The 17,419-nt window shown below is 45.6% G+C and overlaps 2 protein-coding genes across 3 annotated transcripts in view; both read left to right on the top strand.

Moving 5' to 3' along the window:
- Nucleotides 1-1,177: 1,177 nt before the first annotated feature.
- SPATS2 (spermatogenesis associated serine rich 2) overlaps nt 1,178-17,419 on the top strand; it is a 151,315-nt gene continuing 135,073 nt past the window's right edge. The window contains exons 1-2 of one of the 2 annotated variants that reach the window (XM_024736774.1): nt 1,178-1,193; nt 4,392-4,513. The gene's annotated coding sequence lies outside the window, so the exon portion shown is untranslated. Of the gene's footprint in view, nt 1,194-4,391; nt 4,514-16,975; nt 16,995-17,419 lie in introns of those variants that run through there. The other variant, XM_024736776.1, reaches the window with a different exon arrangement.
- Nucleotides 2,211-4,535, top strand: DNAJC22 (DnaJ heat shock protein family (Hsp40) member C22). The gene is given in 6 exon segments (XM_024736778.1): nt 2,211-2,376; nt 2,379-2,641; nt 2,643-2,964; nt 2,966-3,088; nt 4,345-4,405; nt 4,408-4,535. Coding segments are annotated over 6 exon segments (1,032 nt in total). The 5' UTR covers nt 2,211-2,241.

Below are 17,419 nucleotides of genomic sequence, written 5' to 3'. Positions count from 1 at the left end.
GGGGGCCCAGGAGGCCTGCGTTTTCTCTCCCCCTCCCGCCGCTGCCTCTCCCACCCCTCTCCCCGCGCCCGGAGTCAGTTTGTTTGTCCAGCGGCGGCTGCCGACGCTGGAGCTATTTGCCGAGCTTAGCGCGCTGCTGCGCAGTGCCTGCCCAATTAAGTCTCATTCATTATTCAGCGCCCCCGTCCGCCCCCGCCCCCCAGCTGGCGGCTCCAGTGTCGCTTTGAGGCCCCTCCCAGCCCTGGCCCTTCAGTGAGCCCTAGGGGGCAACGTGGGGAGCCGCGTTCCCTCGCCGGGCGGGGATAAGGACTGAAGGGGCTGGGAACGTAGGAGGGGACAGAAGCATTCGGCCGACTGCGGGGAGGCGACATGGGTGAGGCCCACCGCAACCCCAAGTCAAAGCTGGGGGACCTTGGAGATCCACGCTTTTCCTTTACAGAGGAGGAAACAGGCCCAAAGAAGCGGCCAGACTTGACCGAGGTCACGTAGCAGGGTTGGAGCCCACGACATTAAAATGAAGGCATCTTGAATCCCAGTTCTATTCCAGCATCGAGGCGTGAGGACGCAGACTATTCTCCTCGCGGAGAGGCCCTCACCCCCATCCGTTTTTGCTCCTGGTTCTCCCTCTCGCCAAAGTTAGCCACATACAGCTGACTTGGGGTTCCTGGGGGAACGGGAGGCTCCTCAGGTCTCAGGCTCAGATCTAGACGTAGTGCCCCTGACTGGCAGGCCTGGAGGCGGGGCAGTGAGGCAAACTCAGGGGGAGACCCCCTCTCTGCAGCCTGTCCACTGGTGTGTCTGCCTTAGGGGAATTGGAAGTGGAGCCATCCAAGACAGCCTTGAACGGCATTGGAACAGGGAGAGAGGACTGAAGCCTGCGGTGAGGGAGGAGCCACCCTCCCATTTGCGGGGGTGGAAAGGGGAGATCAAGGGCTTGTGTTTTGCTTTTATATGGGACCGCCCTGGGCTGCTTTGCCCCGGCATCTGGACAAGGTGAGTCTGGGGACCCGCCCGGCACCTCCCGTCCGCGAGCGGCAGCGCCACCTGGCGGTCGTGGTGTCGCTGTGTAGGCGCTCTCGGCCTGGAGTGGGCCCTGCGCCAGTCGGGGTGAGCCTGGGAAGGCGGAATACGCCGGGAACACCTTAAACCGAGTTTACCCGAGCGGGCGGGCGAGAGGAGCCCCAGCCTGAAAGGTGATCCCTTAGGGGCCAGGGAGGGCCTTGGGGAGGGGCCTGGCCAGGACGGCCCGACTTCCGTGACACAGCAAACACAGAAAGACAAAGTCCATTTGGATGGAAGTGGGAGCGGAAAGAGAGGGGCCATTTTGACTCTGTGGTCAAAGGAGATGACTGATCTGATGGGGTCTGGGAGCCGAGGTGCCCAGGTACTGCTGCTCACTCTGGGACTAGCGGGTGCTGGCTGGTGGTCAGGAGGCCCGCTCTGTGGAGAGGGGAGAGACTAGCAGGGGCACTTTACGTCTGGTTTGATATCCTGGGGATTCATCGGGCCGCTGTGGAGAGACTTCACAAGTTTGCCCTGGAAGGAGGTGGTTGAATTGCGGGGTGCCAGGGTCTAGGTCAAAATGTAGTTTTTCAGAGCTGGAGGGAACTGAGGACTTCTTTCAAGGTTGACTTGTGGGATGATGTCGTGGTCTGGAGAGATGGGAGGCTGGAGAGGGGCTAAAATCTCCGCCAAGTGTCTGAGGGCAGCCACAGTCGGAGCTGGGGCCGGGTGGAGCGGGCTCTGTGGCAGGGGACTTTTAAAATGTGTAGGAACTTTCGGGGACATTGTATTCACTCCGATTCATTCCACCTCGCCCCCCGCAACCCGCTGACCAGGAGGTCAGTGGTCTGAGGGAAGGTCTGAAATTTAAGCTTCTGCTTTTTATTGTCCGTGTGCTGAGTTCTCACTCAACTGAAAGCATTTCAAACATTCTTCTCCCCTAAATTTGGAGTCACTGTGGCTGTAAAACACAGAGATGAGGTGCTAGACCTAAGGGTATGGGAGAACCACAATTTCAGGGAAACTCAGGAAGATCTGGACTTGACTAATATTGGAAGGAGAAATGGTTACTGTGTGGGGACCTGGATATAATCTTATGACTGCTTTTTTCCATGTCTTAGGGTCTAAGGATAACTCTGGACCCGTGACTGCCATGATTCTCACAGATGATCCCAGATTTTGGCATTCTGAGCAAAGGCAGGTGCCACTGGACTTGTTCTGAGACGCTTCTCCTAGAGGATGGCCACAGGGCTCCTGATGACCTATGCCCTCTGGGCTGTAGGGGGCCTTGCTGGGCTCCATCACCTGTACCTTGGGTGGGACAGCCACGCACAGCTCTGGATGCCCCTGGGGGGCGGTGGTGGGGGGGAAGGGATGGCCTAGGCTGGCTCTGGGAATTCTGGAAGCTCCCGAGCTTTGTTGCTCCGGCCAACAGACCCCAGCGGCAGAGGCAGAGTTCAGGAGGGGGGACACACCCTTTGAGTCCCATTCACTTTGCTGCCCAGATGATAGTGGGCATTTATTTTGGCCTTGTGGCTCTCATTAGCCTCTCCTTCATGGGCAGCTTCTATATTGTGGGCCTCCCACTGGCAGTTGGCTTAGGGGTTTTGCTGATGGCTGCTGTTGGTAACCAGACCTCAGAACACTCTAGGAGCAGCGTTTCGTACTTCCCCTATTTTCTATGGCCACCTCATAGCCATCCTGCCCATCAGCTTGGCTTCTGGCATCACAGCCCAGAAGCATCGCCTCTACAAAGCTTCAGTTGGGTCAGAGATGCTCAGTGTGAGGCTCTACTGCCTGGGCTTGGCTTACCTTGCTTTCACATGCCCGCTAGCATACAGTGCCCTCTGCAACACGGCTGCCACCCTTAGCTATGTGGCAGAGACCCTTGGCTCCTTCTTCAGTTGGTTCAGCTTCTTCCCCCTCCGTGGGCACCTGATGGAGTCTGTCCTCCTTCTGCCTTAACTGGGTCTGGAAGCTGCTGGTGGGAGATCATGGCTTCAGCAGCGGCTACTTCCAAGAGTGGTAAAAGCTCTATGAGTTTGTTCACAGTTTTCAGGATTAGAAGTGTCAGTTGGCTTACCAGGTAAGTTTTCTTCTCTCTCATTCCTGTCTGGAATGGCTCCGGAAGTGAGGCTAAGTCTTTTTTGAAAATATAAATTTATTTATTTACTTTTGGCTGCCTTGGGTCTTCGTTGCTGTGCGCGGGCTTTCTTTAGTTGCGGCGAGCAGGGGCTACTCTTCGTTGCGGTGCGTGGGCTCCTCATTGCAGTGGCTTCTCTTGCTGCGGAGCATGGGCTCTAGGCTTGTAGGCTCAGTAGTTGTGGCGCCCGGGCTTAGTTGCTCCGCGGCATGTGGGATCTTCCCAGACCAGTGCTCGAACCCGTGTCCGCTGCATTGGCAGGCGGATTCTTAACCACTGTGCCACCAGGGAAGCCCTAGGCTAAGCCTTATTGGAGCAGGTACCCGTAATGTGGAAGTACTGTTTTCATGTCTGCTGGGTCAGCCCCTGGAAGGGTGTCCTGGCTTCTTTGGGCTTCTGTGTGCAATGGGTGTAGGTTCAGAGGCTCTAACAGGGAGTGGGGAAAGATACATGTATATTATTTACTTTTTATTGAGGTATAACATATATAGAGTACGATAATTTTATATAGATACCTATGTAACCACCACTCCAATGAAGGTATGGAATATTTCTAGCACTAAGAAGGTTCGCTCATACCCCTTCCCAATCTATCCTCCTTTCCTGGGAAAAAACCTCTATTCTGACTTCTATTACCATAGATTAGTTTTGCCTATTCTTGGGCTTCATATAAATGGAATCACTCAGTGTGTACTCTTTTGTGTCTGAGTTCTTTCATTCAACATTATGTTTGTGAGATTTATTCATACTGTTGCATGGGATTATAAACTGTTTGTTTTCATTGTTGTATAGTATCCCATTGTATGAATATACCACAGTTTATCTATCCACTTTTGTCAGTGAACATTTGGGTGGTTTCCAGTTTGGAACTGTTCTGAATAAAGCTGTTATAAACATTCTTGTACATGTCTTTGGTGGACATATATGCTTATTTCTCTTGCAAGGAGGAGATCTTGTCAGTGATGCCAAGTTCCAGGTTGGAAATTGAGCATCTGTGATTAAAAGCGAATCCTGGTTCTTGCCATGAGATCCAGAGGTTGTCCATGTTTCAAAAGGCTGGAATTCTAATCTGAGGTTCTGTGCCTTTCCCACCAGCAAGTGGAAGCCAATTCCAGCCTGATTTAGGAAGGGAGCAAGGAGAGGCTCAGGAGCCCTGACAACTTATGAGGTTCTAATTTGTTAGCTTGTGTCTCCCTAAGGTTTTGGGTCTCTCAGAGGGGGCAACAAATGAAGAAATACATTGCAGATACCTGGAGCTCGTGGAGACCACAATTGGCACCAGGTGGAGGAAGCTCAGAGGCACTTTCTGGAGATCCAGGCTGCGTATGAAGTCCTGAGTCAGCCCAGGAAGCCAAGGGGATCCTGCAGGTGAGAAGAAACTTCCCTTTGAGGATGGACTCTTCCTGGCACAGCTGAGCAGCTTGTCCCAGCCCAGCTTTGCCCACATGAGGCATCCCAACAGTGTTTAAGAAGCTGTCACTTGCAGTGGAGATGAGAAAACCTTAAAGGGGTGAGAAAGCTTTTGTGGTAGAAGAATGTATTTATGTTTTGAATTTCTGAATTCTTGGCTATCGTATTCCTGATTATTTTTTCTTAAAATGAGATAATGCAATGAAAGACATATTATAAAACCAATAAAATATCTTTTAGAGTCTATACCACATTATTTCACCCCATTGATGGATGATGGAGGAAGTTTACTTAACAATTTTTTTTTTAAATGTGCAAAGCACTGAGTTAGGTGATTGAAGAAAAATATAAGGGTTCTAATACTTCACAAGGTGTCCTGTGACAAGAGGGATTTGATCTATTCTGTGGGCTACCAAGGGGTAAGACTGGGGTTAAGTTTCAAAATTTCAGAAAAATATTTAAATTCCATTTATAGGAGAACTTTCTAGGAGCTATACTTTTCCCAAGAAGGAACAAGCTGCTGGAGGGTAGGGGTAGGGTGTAATCCCCTATCACAGACTCTTCTGCTTGGTGTATTGTGGAAAGCCCTCAAACTTTACACAGGTGGTTAGACTGGCTGAATTGTCAGGTCTTCCTGAAACTTGGGATTTGATTCTGAGCTACACACCTTGCTCCCTCGTTGTTTACAGTCCATTGGGGGATAATAACACAGGTACACAGATATCAAAGTCTGCCCCATTCAGTGTTCTGAACTGTGTCCTAAGAGGTGAATAGAATGCATTAGAAAATTGCAGAAGGAACAGATGACACTGTTTTATGGGGACTCATGGGAAAATTCATGATTTTATATCTCATATGGCTTTATGGGGACTTTGGGGAAACTCTAGGGAACCAATAACTTGAGCATCTCAAAGGGGCCTTATTTAATTCCCAAGTGTGGAAGGAACAGCCCAGGATGCTTCAGTTTGCAGAGGAAGACTGGAGACCAGGAACGTGATGTTAAAATTATGTACACTTACTCCAGCTTTCTTGCTTTTCTTTATTTGTGTGTACAGCACTCAGTCCTTTTCTTTTTTCTGGAAGTTAACTCTGAGTGGTATATGTATTCTTTTTAAATTTTATTTTATTTGTTTATTTATTGGCTGCGTTGGGTCTTCGTTGCTGTGCGTGGGCTTTCTCTAGTTGTGGCAAGCGGGGGCTACTCTTCGTTGTGGTGTGCAGGTGTCTCATTGCAGTGGCTTCTCTTGTTCGGGAGCATGCGCTCTAGGCGCGTGGGCTTCAGTAGTTGTGGCACGCGGCTCAGTAGTTGTGGCTCACAGGTTCTAGAGCGCAGGCTCAGTAGCTGTGGCGCACGGGCTTAGTTGCTCCGCGGCATGTGGGATCTTCCCAGACCAGGGCTCGAACCCGTGTCCCCTACCTTGGCAGGCGCCACCAGGGAAGCCCTGGCATATGTATTCTTAAAAAGTAAAATTATTTTGGATAGTTTTCCCTACTGATTAAAAAAAAATGGTCAGATCAATTGAGAGGAATGAAATTTGTAGATGTGTTTTTTTTGCATCCATATATAAAAAAAAATTGCCAATGAATTTATATACCATGATTTTAAGACCAAATTAGGGACTTCCCTGGAGGTCCAGTGATTAGGACCCCGCACTCCCGATGCAGGGGGCCCTGGTTTGATCCCTGACCCGGGAGCTAGATCCTGCATGCCGCAATCCAGGTGCAGCCAAAAAAAAAAAATAACAAACCAAATTAACTTTCACACTTTTTTTTTACTATTAATTTACTCAAATGTTTCATCATATCAAGTTATTTTTGTTTTTTTGTCAGTATTTTTAAATTGAAGTATAGTTAATTTACAGTGTCACACCTTTTTAAAGTTGTCAGAAATTGATATACATTTCCTTTGAAGAACATAATTTGTCAAATTATCATGTGACATTTTCATAGGCTATTAATTACTAATTTATTGACATGTTATGTAGTACTACATCTGCAAAATGTAAATATATTAAGAACAGTCTATAAGGAAAAAGAAACAAAAGAGTGATTGAGGTTTTACTTGATTTGGAAAATTATTTTACTGTTCTCAAATTTTCTTACGAGTTTTTGTTATAAAAATATATTTTAATTTATTCAAACAGGAACTATTGATGAGCAGTTTCTATTTTTCCAACATGAGCAACGCTACAATAAATATCTTTAAATATGTGTATTGGTGCTTTTTGTTTTTCTAAGGCTAGATTCCAATAAGTGATAATGCAGGGTCAAACAGAATGTGTGCTTTAAATTTTGATTGATACTGTATCAGGTTACTTTTGGAAAAGACTGTAAACAATCTACACTTCCACCAGCAGTACAAGTGGCCCGTTCTTTGTAACCGGTATGGACTGTTATCTTTCTTTTAATTTTTTGCCAACATGATGGGTGAGAAATAGTATCTGATGACTTCAGTTTGCCTTTCCCTGACTCCAAGTAAAGTTCAGCATCTTTTCAAATGTTTATTGGGCCATTGCATTTCCTCTTCAGTGAATTGCCTGATAATTTCATCTACCTTTTTTTTTTTTTAATTGTGTTCCTGTTTGTCTCTGTGAAATCTATTTTCTTGGTATCCTTGCTTGTTAGGAACCTTAGCCCTTCATCGTATGTGTTGGAGATATTTTCCCCCAGTGTATGGATGGTCTTTTGACTTTAAGCTTGGGTTTTAGAGTCAGGAGGATTAGGATTAGGATTTGAATCTGGTTCCATGATTTTTTAGCTCTGTGATCTTGGGTTTCTTTAGCCACTTAGAGCCTTAGTTTCCTCTAAAATTGAGATAATAGTACATACTTTTTTTAAAGAGTTGCTGTAATATAGAAGCTAGCACATGTAGAGTAAGCAAATATAACTAGTAGTTCGCTTTCAAACTCTTTTCAGCCTATGTAAGGAAATAGTGCTTGAGTGTCTAGTGAGTTACTGGTATAGAATGAAGGTTCTACCTGTAAGGATGAATTTTCCTAGAGTTTATTAGTGTATTTTGTATTAAAAAAAGTTCCTCGGGCTTCCCTGGTGGCGCAGTGGTTGAGCGTCCGCCTGCCGATGCAGGGGACGCGGGTTCGTGCCCCGGTCCGGGAAGATCCCACATGCCGCGGAGCGGCTGGGCCCGTGAGCCATGGCCACTGAGCCTGCGCGTCCGGAGCCTGTGCTCCGCAACGGGAGAGGCCACAACAGTGAGAGGCCCGCGTACCGCAAAAAAAAAAAAAAAAAAAAAAGTTCCTCTTGGCTTCCTGTAAATCTGTGTATGAATGCTTGCAAATAATAGTTAGAAAGAAATAAATAGGAATGATGGATTGTATTGTGATGGTAGGGTTACAAGTGTTCCCCTCCCCTTCTCTAGACTCTCTTGTTTTATAATTAAGAAAATTCCAGGACTTCCATGGTGGTCCAGTGGTTAAGACTCTGCGCTTCCACTGCAGGGGGCACGGTTCGATCCTGGTCGGGGAGCTAAGATCCCAAATGCCTCACGGTGCAGCAAAAAAAAAAAAAGAAATTTCCAGTCTTTCTTAGCTGTTTATGGGGAACCAGGGAAGTGGTTTGGGTTTGGTCATTTTCAGACTATCATTTTAAAATGGGGCGGAGCTCCTCTGGGCCAGTGATTATAGCAGAAGGCCTCAGAATGCAACAACTCTGAGGGTAAGATGAATTTAATGGGAAGGAGATGGGGAACTGCTTGTAAGATGGCCCTTTTTACCTGCAGATTCTCCTTGCAGAATTCTTGTCATCCTTTGACAGATTCATTTCAATTAGGGAGGCTGTTCCCTGACATCTGGAGTCTCAGTCCTTCTATGCCGAAAAGCAGGGGTATTTATAGTTTATGAAACGCTGCAGCATAGGTCTGCTGCCCAACTCTTACCCCCATTGGTCACTTCAGTGTGGATTGGTATGAAGCTTTCCATAGGAGAGAGTTTGTGGGTGTGGGCTGGGTTACTACGTAAGAAGTGAGAAAGAGGTTAAAGAATGTTTACCTCTTAGTAGGAAAGACTGATTAAACCATCTTTGGATTTCATCTTCCCTCTTGTCCTGGCCTGTGAGCAGGTACTGAAATTGAGTGCTTCCCAGGATTAGGCTACCTACCCACCCCCAGAGGACATCTAGATGTTCATGTATCTAATAGCCAGTGGTGTAGCCCAGCCATTTTTTGAAAACAAAGAAATGGCACAAATCATATGAATTTAGAACTTCTGGAAGGAAATTCTGCTTTGCTACCAGCCCTAGAATATTATAATCACTAAAACTTTTCTGGAAATGTGCTTCCTAAAGGACTTGACATAGTGAAAATCAGCTGAAAGCAGAAATTCACTATAATATAATTATTTTTAAAAAACCAACTAAGATATTAGCAAGTGAGAGGTCTTCCTTATTCTCTACCTGGGTTGATGTAATGAAATCCAGTGATGCTGTACTCTCCCACTCCCACGAATGAAAAGTGTATAGACCCTTTAAAGAGTTGGAAGGGAACTGAGAAGGCCTCTACCCCAAGTACCTCTCCGTAGCAGGATCTTGAGAATAGCCTGCCTCAGAGATGACCAATTCTGGCTTTTGATTTAATTGGAAATCCCCTACTTGTCCCACCTTTTGGACATCCTTAACTGTTGTTCTTTTATTAGACTGAAATTTGCTTCCCTGAAATTTCTTTCTAGATCTGCCATCTCTCTCTCTCTCTCTCTCTCTCTCTCTTCTTCTTCTTATTATTATTTTGTAATTTGGTAGAAAGAGGATGGGTGGAGAAGTGACAAGGGGGGGTTTTGCTTCTGCCTCTTGCGTGAACAGCCTGCTGACTTCGGATGAGCCACTTTACCACTCTGGGCCTCAGTTTTTTCCTTGTAAGGTGAGGAAATTGGACTTAGGTGACCTTTAAGATTGCTTTCCACACTGGATTCTGGGTTTCTAACTGTTCGGCTGAAGCTTGTGAGAAGTGGTTTGGTTTTTCATCTCTCTGCCCTCTTGTGGACACCGTCTTGGGAAGAAAATAAAATATCTAATTGCTCAAAGAACAATATAATGGTCAACCCCCCCTATCAAATATTCACCTGTATCGAACTGTCAGTTTTCATTTATTCATGATGTCTTTTAGTCCTCACCCATAAATGTACATATCATATCAAGAATATAATTTTATAGTTTTTTCTCCTCCCTGAATCATAAGCATTTATATATATTACTAGGAAGACTTCATATATATATACATATATATATATTTTACTGAGATATAATTCACATAACATAAAATTTACCCTTTGAAAGTAAAAAGTTAAGTGGTTTTTAGTATATTCATGAGGTTGTACAACCATCAACCTTAACTGCAGAATATTTTTACCACCCCAAAAAGAAACTCCATACATAGGGGCAATCATTCTCTATTCTCTCCTTGCCCTCATCCCCTGGCAACTATGAATCTACTTTCTGTCTCTATAGATTTGTCTATTCTAGACATTTTATATAAATGGAATCATAAATGTCTCCTTTTCTGTCTGGCTTCTTTCACTTAGCATAATATTTTCAGGATTCATCCATGTTGTAGTACGCATTATTATTAAATATTTTTAATTTTTTTCAAATAACATAATTATACTGAAATGCTGTATAATATTACCTTCTTGGGAGACATTTAAGCTATATATACACACAAGTATACACACACACCCACATATATATATTTGTTGTTATAAAGAATGCTGCATCGATATTTTCATGCTTCTAATTCATCTAGTCTCCTGAACTATTTCAGAATAAATTCCCATGCGTGGGATTACTGGGTCAAAGGGTATGAACATTTTTATGACTGTTGTCAATATTGCTCTTAAATTGTGGTGCCCAGAACTAAATGCAATTCTCAGATGTGTTCAGACAGAACAGGGTACTGTGGAGCTATTAAGTTCTCAAGGTCTGGACAATATATCATCCTTTAAATCAAGCAGTCTAAGAATTTCTTAGCTTGTTTTTTGAGGGGGTGGTTTGCTCATGGGGCTTATAGCCAACTAAGGCCCTTAGGTCTTTTCCTAGGCTCTGTGTCTTCAAGCTGCGTTTGCACCTACTCTAGGACCTAGGAGGCTTTTGAGGACTCCCTGGATGGAATTTCTTTCTTTCTTTCTTTGTTTTCTTTTTTCTTTAAGAGTGGGTGGTCCTAACAAGCTAGCAGGAGGTCTAGGTTTACTGCAGTCTTAGCTGAGAACTGCAGATGGCGCCTGAAGGCTGTCACAAGGGTAAAATATATCCACTTTTTTTTAGAATCTGGTAGTGGTACCTCCTTAGTTGGTTCATTACCAGAGTTCAGTCCCTTCCTTTTGTTGGGAAGGTGAGAGAAACTGTGAAGTTGTCTTTGGGTGTTACTCAGGTCAAACTCCAAATGAAGTATGTTTTCTGGATGTCATTTGATCTCGCCAGAAACTGTGGTGAAATCTCATGTTAGAGCTTTGCTTGAACACAAATTTCATGCCAGTTCACACCCTGAGAAGCTGCTTTTTTGGTTTCTCTTCATGTTCCTTGCCATCTTTTTCTCTTAGTCATTCCAAGGGATTGAAACTTGTTCAACTAACTGGTTTTGTTTGTTTGTTTTGCTAAGATGGGTTTTGAACAACAAACGCAGAATATTTACATAGGGTTCCAGCTAAATGCGGTTTCATTTCTTTCTCTCTTTGGCTGTGTCGTGTCTTAGGTGCAGCACGTGGGATCTTCGTTGCTGCGCACAGGCGTCTCTCTAGTTGTGGCACGCAGGCTCTAGAGCGTACAGGCTTAGTTGCCCCACGGCGTGTGGGATCTTAGTTCCCAGACCAGGGATAGAATCTGCGTCCCCTGCATTGGTAGGCAGATTCTTAACCACTGGACCACCAGGGAGGTTCCCCCCCCCCCGCCTTTTTTTTTTTAATGACTTTAGTCAAGGTCAATTTTTTTTGGTTAATATTTATTTATTTTATTTATTTATTTTCCTTACTTTTTTGGCTGCATTGGGTCTTAGTTGCAGCACGTGGGATCTTCGTTGAGGCATGCAGGATTTTTCGTTGCGGCATGCGGTCTCTTCGTTGTGGTGCTCAGGCTTCCCTCTAGTTGTGTTGTGTGGGTTTTCTCTCTCTAGTTGTGGCACGCAGGCTTCAGGGCGCATGGGCTCTGTAGTTTGCGGCACGCAGGCTCTCTCGTTGAGGCACGAGAGCTTAGTTGCCCCGGGACATGTGCGATCTTAGCTCCCTGACCAGTGATCGGACCCGCGTCCTCTGCACTGGAAGGTGGATTCTTTACCACTGGACCACCAGGGAAGTCCCGAGGTTTCATTTCAATAGTTTGTTGCTTTCTTCATTTTCCTTTTCCTTTTCTTCCCAATTCTCTTCTTTCTCTCCACCTCTCATCCATCTGCTTACTTGCAAACTATTATAACTTTCAGCAAGACCTTGGATTTTCTGGATTTAAACCTCAGTGATAAGTTTCAATAGAATAGAGAAGTGCCCTATGTGGGAAAGTTGGAAGGGAATGATTTTAACCCATTCTGGCCAGACCTTAGGTCCATTTCTGGGCTAAGAAGCGTTGTGGGGAACATTCTCTGCTGCGCAGTGACTAAATTAGCATGAGAGCCTGGCTTCCAAGCATCACTTAAAGGGGCATTTTCCTTACCATCAGGAGGTCAGGCACCTTTCAAATGATTTAGTATCAGGAAAGGAATGGGAAGGGTATAGAGGAAATATAGATGTCTTCTATTCATATATTTCCCAATCACAGATCTGAGGGCCAGTGAGGCTCATGTTACTCCCCAACCTCTCCTTCCTACCCATAACCACCAGTTTGGACTTGGCTTCTGTTGCTACTTTCTCGTTTTCATTCCTGGGGTCCACAACAGAGAGTGTAAGTTTACTGCTTTTCTGTGTAATTTGGGTTGGAAAGCACTCGCTCATTTTATATTAAGTGACTGGGAACTCTGCCTCTTAGCAGGTGATTTTTCTTGTACATCCAAGAGACTGATCATTTCAGACCCATCTCCCTTCAAACTCTAATTCTTTTCCAGCAGTGTGTTTTTTGTTCTCATGTTTATGTCTTTGCTGCTGTCACTCTTCTTTTCTATAATCCTTTTTCCCCTCTGCTAATCCAAATCTTTACACTTCTTTTATGATCCAGCTTAAGGTTTATCCCTAAATGATGCCTTTGCTGATTAAGTCCATCTCCAGTAATCTTTCCTCCTTGAATTCCTTCCGCAGTCTTGTCCAGTTTGTACCATTCGATCAAGCATTTTCTTACATGTTGCCATATAATCATTCTCTATCTGACATTTTTAAGTCTTGTCTCCTTGACTATACCAAAGGCCCTTGACAGCAGGACTGTCTTCTCTCAATGCAAATAACAGGACATTTACTAAGTATGGTAAATTGCTACTTAAGGGAGTCCAGGTTTTTTGAGCATGAGCCACCCATTTCTTTGCTTGGCCTTGCAATAAACCTTTCCTCCAAAAACCAAACAAACAAAACCCCCTGCTATTTAACAATTTAGAGCCTCGGTTTCCTCATTTGTTAAATGAGGACAATGATGCTTGCATCACAGGGTTGTTGAGACATTCAAATGAGATGTGTTGAGGGCACTTTATAAACCATAAAACATTTTACAGAGGGTGGCATTATCACTTTAAAAAGTGGTGATAGACTGTGTAAGTGAAAGAGCATGCCGAAATTCCATGCATGAACTTTCAGTAAAGCAGTATTAGTTGTATATCTCACACATAGAAACAAATTCAATTTCAAGTTTTTAATGAACCTGCAAGGCACTTTCACTGAACTGAGTGTTTCAAATCTGAGTTTTGGTTCTGACATTGCCCCTAATTTCATGATTTAACAATTCAACCTTTGACAATTTAAGGCCTTTTGCAGCTCTAAACATCTGATGCACAACTGAATTTGGGTATGTTACCCATGTCTTTGAACCTCAGTTTTGTTATCTATAAAATGGGAAATTACAACCTAATCAAACCCCCCCCTTTTTTTTCTTTTTTTTTTTTGCGGTACGCGGGCCTCTCACTGTTGTGGCCTCTCCCGCTGTGGAGCACAGGCTCTGGACGCACAGGCTCAGCGGCCATGGCTCACGGGCCCAGCCGCTCCGTGGCATGTGGGATCTTCCCAGACCAGGTCACGAATCTGTGTCCCCTGCATCGGCAGGTGGACTCTCAACCACTGCGCCACCAGGGAAGCCCCAGGGAAGCCCCATCAAACCCCTTTAATAGAACTTTATAGAGTGGCTGTTCAAAGAAACATTAATCCTGCACAAAAAGTTTCCTTGGGGGAAAGCTGCACACTATATACTACATTCCCTTCAATATTTTTAAAAATTAATTTAAAATTAATTAATTATTATTATTTTTTGCTGCGTTGGGTCTTCGTTGCTGCACGCGGGCTTTCTCTAGTTGCAGCGAGCAGGAGCTACTCTTTGTTGCGGTGTGTGGGCTTCTCATTGAGGTGGCTTCTCTTGTTGCAGAGCACGGGCCCTAGGCCCGCAGGCTTCAGTAGTTGCGGCACGTGGACTCGGTAGTTGTGACTCTGGGCTCTAGAGCGCAGGCTCAGTAGCTGTGGCGCACAGGCTTAGGTGCTCTGTGGCATGTGGGATCTTCCCGGACCAGGGATCGAACCTGTGTCCACTGAATTGGCAGGCGGATTCTTAACCACTGCGCCACCAGGGAAGTCCCTCCCTTCAATATTAACAGTGCACATTATCATGTTAAATGCTCTGGGAAGTAAACCAATTTATTTTTATTTTACCCAGTATTTCCCAAACTTACTTGGACCTGGAATAGTTTTTTCAGATAACATCTATTCAGCATCCCATGAAACTAAATTTCTAAGACACACAGTGTGAACTGCCAACATCAATATTCTTAGGTATCAGAGGTAGTCCAAGCAAAGGGAAAAGTACACCCTTATGAGATATTCTCTGCTGGTCTTCATGCTCGTTGTGGTTTGCAGCTTCACCTTTAGTCAACAGAGACTTTAACTTCAGCCTCTTTTTTTTCCCTAATAAAAACATGGAATCTGACAATCCATCACTTCAGATACAAAATATCAACTCAAAGAAAAACATGATAAAAGTTCTGATCTCAAGAATCTATTTGAAAATATTTTAAATTAGGTCGTGTTAATTTCTGCAGAATATATCTGCCAAGGTGAGGACTGTGTCATGACTTACCTTTAGTTCTAATTTTGCCTCAGTCATTAGGTAACCTGGGATAAATCAATGCCCTTAAGCCAAACTAAGACACATGGATGTTATTTCTAATAAGTCTTCTGTTGTAATCCATAGCAGTTACTATAATCATTTCAAAAATTTGGTTGTTAATTGTGATTTCTTCAAAGTAGGTCACAGTATTATATGTTGAATTTATTACAGCATTTCTTTTCCTCCGATATAATTTATAGGCAGCTTTAAAACAATTTTTTTTTTTTTGCAGTACGCGGGCCTCTCACTGCCGCGGCCTCTCCCGTTGCGGAGCACAGGCTCCGGACGCGCAGGCCCAGCAGCCATGGCCCACGGACCCAGCCGCTCCACAGCATGCGGGATCCTCCCAGACCGGGGCACGAACCCGCGTCCCCTGCATCGGCAGGCGGACTCCCAACCACTGCGCCACCAGGGAAGTCCCCAATTTGCCACTATTTTAAATGCTCACTTTGTTTTATTGTGAAGTATAGCATATAAAATGGAAAATGTGTATGTAGTATAAAGAATAATGATAAAAATAATCTTTATAGCTCAGGTCAAAAAGGCATTTTTGAAACATTTGCTCAATGTCCTTTTAGAGAGGTTGAGTGCTGCATGGAGAAAGGGCGAAGGTGGACCATGATTGCAGTACCCCTCTTGCAAATTCCATTCAACAAAACATATGTTCTGTGTGACCCACCCTTCTTGGAGGGCCACTATTTCTTGAGTAAAATCCTTGTGAAGAGTCTACCCTTACTGTCAGTCCAGGGACTTAGCAAACTGTTCCTCTCAACAACACTCAGAACTCTCTCTTAGAGGAGATATGATTCCATCTCATTCGATTTCCAGTGATGTTTTGACAGCTCTTATAGATCTGACCTAGGCATGTTCCTTTATCCACGTCCCTTCTCTCTGAGTGGCATATCCACATACAAAAATTCTCTCCCATTAGATCAGGGACTCTCTTAGGAAAGGCGTTATGTCTTTCCTAATAGACTGTAAGGTTTCCAAAAGTGGGGATTTAATTTTCCTCCCAAAGAAGAAACTATTGGCTTGGCAAGCAGCATCAGGCCCTCTAATGAAGGCGTTTCCCAAGTGACTTTTGGTAGGTGAAACCAGTTATGGAATAAGATCTTGGATCCTATTGGTTCAGCCCCCATTCTTTAGTATGAAGTTTTCTATTAACCAGGGTAATATTATCCCATTCCTACACTGTATGGGAAGGAAGGAGAATTGTGGAATAATTAGTCACTCATTCCTCTTTGTTCCTATACTACTTTGCACTTTTCTGTTTCAATAGTAGGCAACACATGGTGTAGTGCCCTAACTAGTTGGATGACCTAGTCTTCTGTTTCTTTAGATCTGTAAATGATATATGGTTGTATTAGGTTAGGCATTATTAACCAGGGGCCAGTGGGCTCCAGAGGATTTTTGACCCTTCCACTCCATGCGAGGTTAAAAACCAAAGGACCAGATGACTTCGTAGAGATGTACTAGTACTGCAACTCCAACAACAAACCTGTGGAAACCAAAACTACATTGTGACTGTGGTGTCTGTACACACTCATAAATACTCTCTGGCTTGTTGTTGGTGCCTGTCCAGAGCCCCTTATGCTTTGGCTTCAAAAGATAAGAACATGGGGACAGATTCTGATTAACCTTTTCACTGCTGATTGTCTAAATGCCCAGCCTCTAGCCACTCCCAACAGATCGCTGACCAGTTGGCAGTGGGGTGAGTGCTTCATACATGGAGGACACTGGCTGGAAAGGCGCGCAGATATTAGAGATGGTTCTGGCCCCGCCCGGGGTGCTTGGGAATCTAACCACGAAGACAGAAGAGTATTTAACAGAAAGATTCGGGCAATGTGACCACAGCCGCGTAGGGGGATGCAGACAACTTAGTATGCCAGAAAACCGACGCAGAAATGGACTTGAGCAGTGTGCCTGGCGGACTAGGCTGAGAACCCTCAAGTTACTCCCGAATTTATCTTGTGCCGGGCCTGGGAGGCGCATCCTCCCGCCACCACTCCGCATCTGCCTCTATGGATTCCCAGGAGGCTGAGCGGCCGCGAAGTCCGGACGTCCGGGCGTTTCCCGCAGCTGGTGGCTCTGAAATGGACTTTTGGAGTAAAACTTGGGTCGGGAAGGAGGCAAAGTGGAAAATTGGTGTTAAGTCGTCGGGGCGGAGTCATGGTGCCGAAATGGACAGCAGCCTGGGAGACAGAATCCCGACCGGGACCTAGTGAGAGAAGCCCCTCAGCAAGGTTCCCCTTCAGGCGTCTGCCTTCGGCAACCTCCGGGAGAGTTTCGGCTCTTTCCGGCAGTTCCAGCTCGGGCCCTCCACTCCCAGCGCGCGCTGTCTCCCCACCCCACGCCGCCCAGCTCCTTCTGGGCACTGGCCATTCTGCACGCGGGCGCGAGCTCGTGTCCCACCCGTCCCCACTTCCATCTAGTTGGTTCCCGACCCACTCTTCCAACCCCTTCCCTTTGTCGTTCTTCCCAATCCCCGGCGACGCCTGCGCTCCCTGAACTCCGGCGCGCGATCTGGCGGGCGGTGCGAGGTGCAAGGGACCGGTCACGTTAGGAGCGGCAACCCGACAGACCGGAGGCGGCCTCCGGCCCCGCACCTCTCCGCGCGCAGATCCCTGCCTCGCGGGCCGCCTCGCG

The sequence above is a fragment of the Neophocaena asiaeorientalis genome, unplaced genomic scaffold (genome assembly GCF_003031525.2).
Source record: "Neophocaena asiaeorientalis asiaeorientalis breed wild unplaced genomic scaffold, Neophocaena_asiaeorientalis_V1.1 scaffold134, whole genome shotgun sequence".
Classification (NCBI taxonomy): Eukaryota; Metazoa; Chordata; class Mammalia; order Artiodactyla; family Phocoenidae; genus Neophocaena; species Neophocaena asiaeorientalis.
Note: the sequence above shows the minus strand (reverse complement) of the source record. Positions and strands in the feature narration are given on the sequence as shown.